Source organism: Ceratina calcarata, unplaced genomic scaffold, assembly GCF_001652005.2.
Source record: "Ceratina calcarata isolate Rehan_Ccalc_2016 unplaced genomic scaffold, ASM165200v1 scaffold2880, whole genome shotgun sequence".
Taxonomy (NCBI): domain Eukaryota; kingdom Metazoa; phylum Arthropoda; class Insecta; order Hymenoptera; family Apidae; genus Ceratina; species Ceratina calcarata.
The window spans coordinates 1-1,978 of NW_017151162.1; the positions used below are offsets into that span (position 1 = coordinate 1).

The 1,978-nt window shown below is 47.5% G+C and overlaps 1 protein-coding gene across 1 annotated transcript in view; it reads right to left on the bottom strand.

Annotated features, from left to right (window-relative positions):
• Nucleotides 1-29: 29 nt before the first annotated feature.
• The window catches only part of LOC108623670 (glucose dehydrogenase [FAD, quinone]-like), a gene marked incomplete at its 5' end in the record, with an annotated part of 6,253 nt that continues 4,304 nt past the window's right edge, over nucleotides 30-1,978 (bottom strand). The window contains one exon of the mRNA XM_026812493.1: nucleotides 30-1,972. Within this exon, the coding sequence (XP_026668294.1) occupies nucleotides 518-1,972 (1,455 nt within the window). The remainder of the gene's footprint in view (nucleotides 1,973-1,978) is intronic.

Below are 1,978 nucleotides of genomic sequence, written 5' to 3' on the forward strand. Positions count from 1 at the left end.
ATTACAAAGTTATGAATTCAATGGCACGTTTCATTGATTCTTGTTAGAGTTTATCTACAAAACGTTCATATTAATATTAATCTTTATAAATATGTAAATACATACACCGTTTACGTATGTATATTCGTTTGGTATGTCTGAGAGTAATTATGCGAATAATCGCTAGCTTAGAATTAAAATTCTTAAGGACTCGTAAGCAACAAAAAAACAATCTAACACATTTGAAATGATCGCATGTCGTTCTCAACACGATTGTTAAAAAACTATAAGAGGAATCGAGGGCGCAGAATATTTCGCTCGCTGTATATTCCATTTGTCCCGACACCCTTAACACTTCGACTGGCATGTCACCCAAATTCAGGTGAGGCATAAAGCTTTCAATGGGCCGTGACACCCGGATCAGGGTGATGTATTATCTGTGGTATTTCGGAGCTAGGTTGATAACAATTTTATAAAAGGAATATTTCGTTTGGCAGTCAAAGCGTTAATTATATTAAAATATTCTATTAATTTCTCGTCATCTTCCCACGTATCGTCTCTTCCTGTACATCCAGTCTTCTTTGATCATGTCGCTCGCTTTTTCACCGATCATTATGGTAGGAGCGTTCGGGTTTCCACTGACTATCACTGGCATGATCGACGCGTCCGCGACCCTCAACCCCTTCACCCCACGCACCCTCAACCGCGGATCGACGACCGCCGTCGGGTCGCTCTTTGGTCCCATTTTACACGTCCCGGTGGGATGGTAAATGGTAAAAGTAAAATGTCGAATCGCGCACTCCCAATAATCGTAGGTATCAAACGGGTATCTCTGACAACCCGGCATGCGAATAGTATGCGGTCTAGAACCGAATCTTTGGAACGCAGTCGTGTTCGACAGTGCCAACGCGATTTTGATACCCTCCACGAGAACGTCCACGTCCTCCTTGTGCGTAAAGTAGTTCGGATTGATATCCGGGTACGCGAGCGGGTTTTTACTCTTCAAACGCACCCAACCAGAACTTCTGGGTCTCAGTAACAGTGGTAGAATGCTCCAGGTTTCTGCCTGATTCAACGGCTTGTACATAGTGTTGTACACGCTGTCTCGTAGACCGGTGATCTTCTGAATTTGACCATCGTCGGAACTGACCGAACTCGGGGCGAAGTGAAATTGAACATCCGGGAAATCGATCGATTTGTCAGCGTATTTGGTATTGACGAAGGCCAGGCCTTCGACCCCCGGGGTGGTCATCGGCCCTTTCTCGCGTAGAATGTATTCCATCATCACGGAAAACGTTTGAAATCGATCCTTTCTAATACTGAACGGTTCGTTCACTATAAACGTGAACCCACCAAGGCCTACGTGGTCCTGAAGATTGTCACCGACTCTCAAATCGGATAAAACCGGTATACCGAATTCAGCTAAGTGTTCCGCGGGTCCGATGCCAGACAGCATCAACAGTTGGGGCGAATTGATCGCACCGGCTGATAACACGACCTCCCGTCTGACTCTTATCACTTGCCGATGACCGTCCCTGAGGATCTCCACGCCCGTCGCTCTTTTGTCCCCGTTGAACAGCACCCGCAATGCTTGTGCTTGCATCGCTATGTGCAAGTTCTCTCTGTTCCTCACCGGCCTCAGGAACGCCTTCGCTGTGGAGCAACGGCTGCCACGACGAATGGTGAACTGTGGCAACATGAAACCGGTCTGATTCGCACCGTTTATGTCGCGGGTCTCGTAACCGAGCTCCTGGCCCGCTTGCAGGAACGCGATCGATAACGGCGTCCGCCACGGCGCCTCTTGGACAGTCAAATAACCGTCGGTGCCGTGATAAGGCGTTCTAGCTAAGTACGGGTTGCGGTTGTCCTCAGACTTGAGGAAATATGGGAGAACTTCGTCGTAACTCCAACCGACGTTCCCCAGTCTCGCCCAGTTGTCGTAATCGTGCCTGGAAATATTGTCCAATTTTAAAGTCGTATAAAAACAAGACTTCTTGCC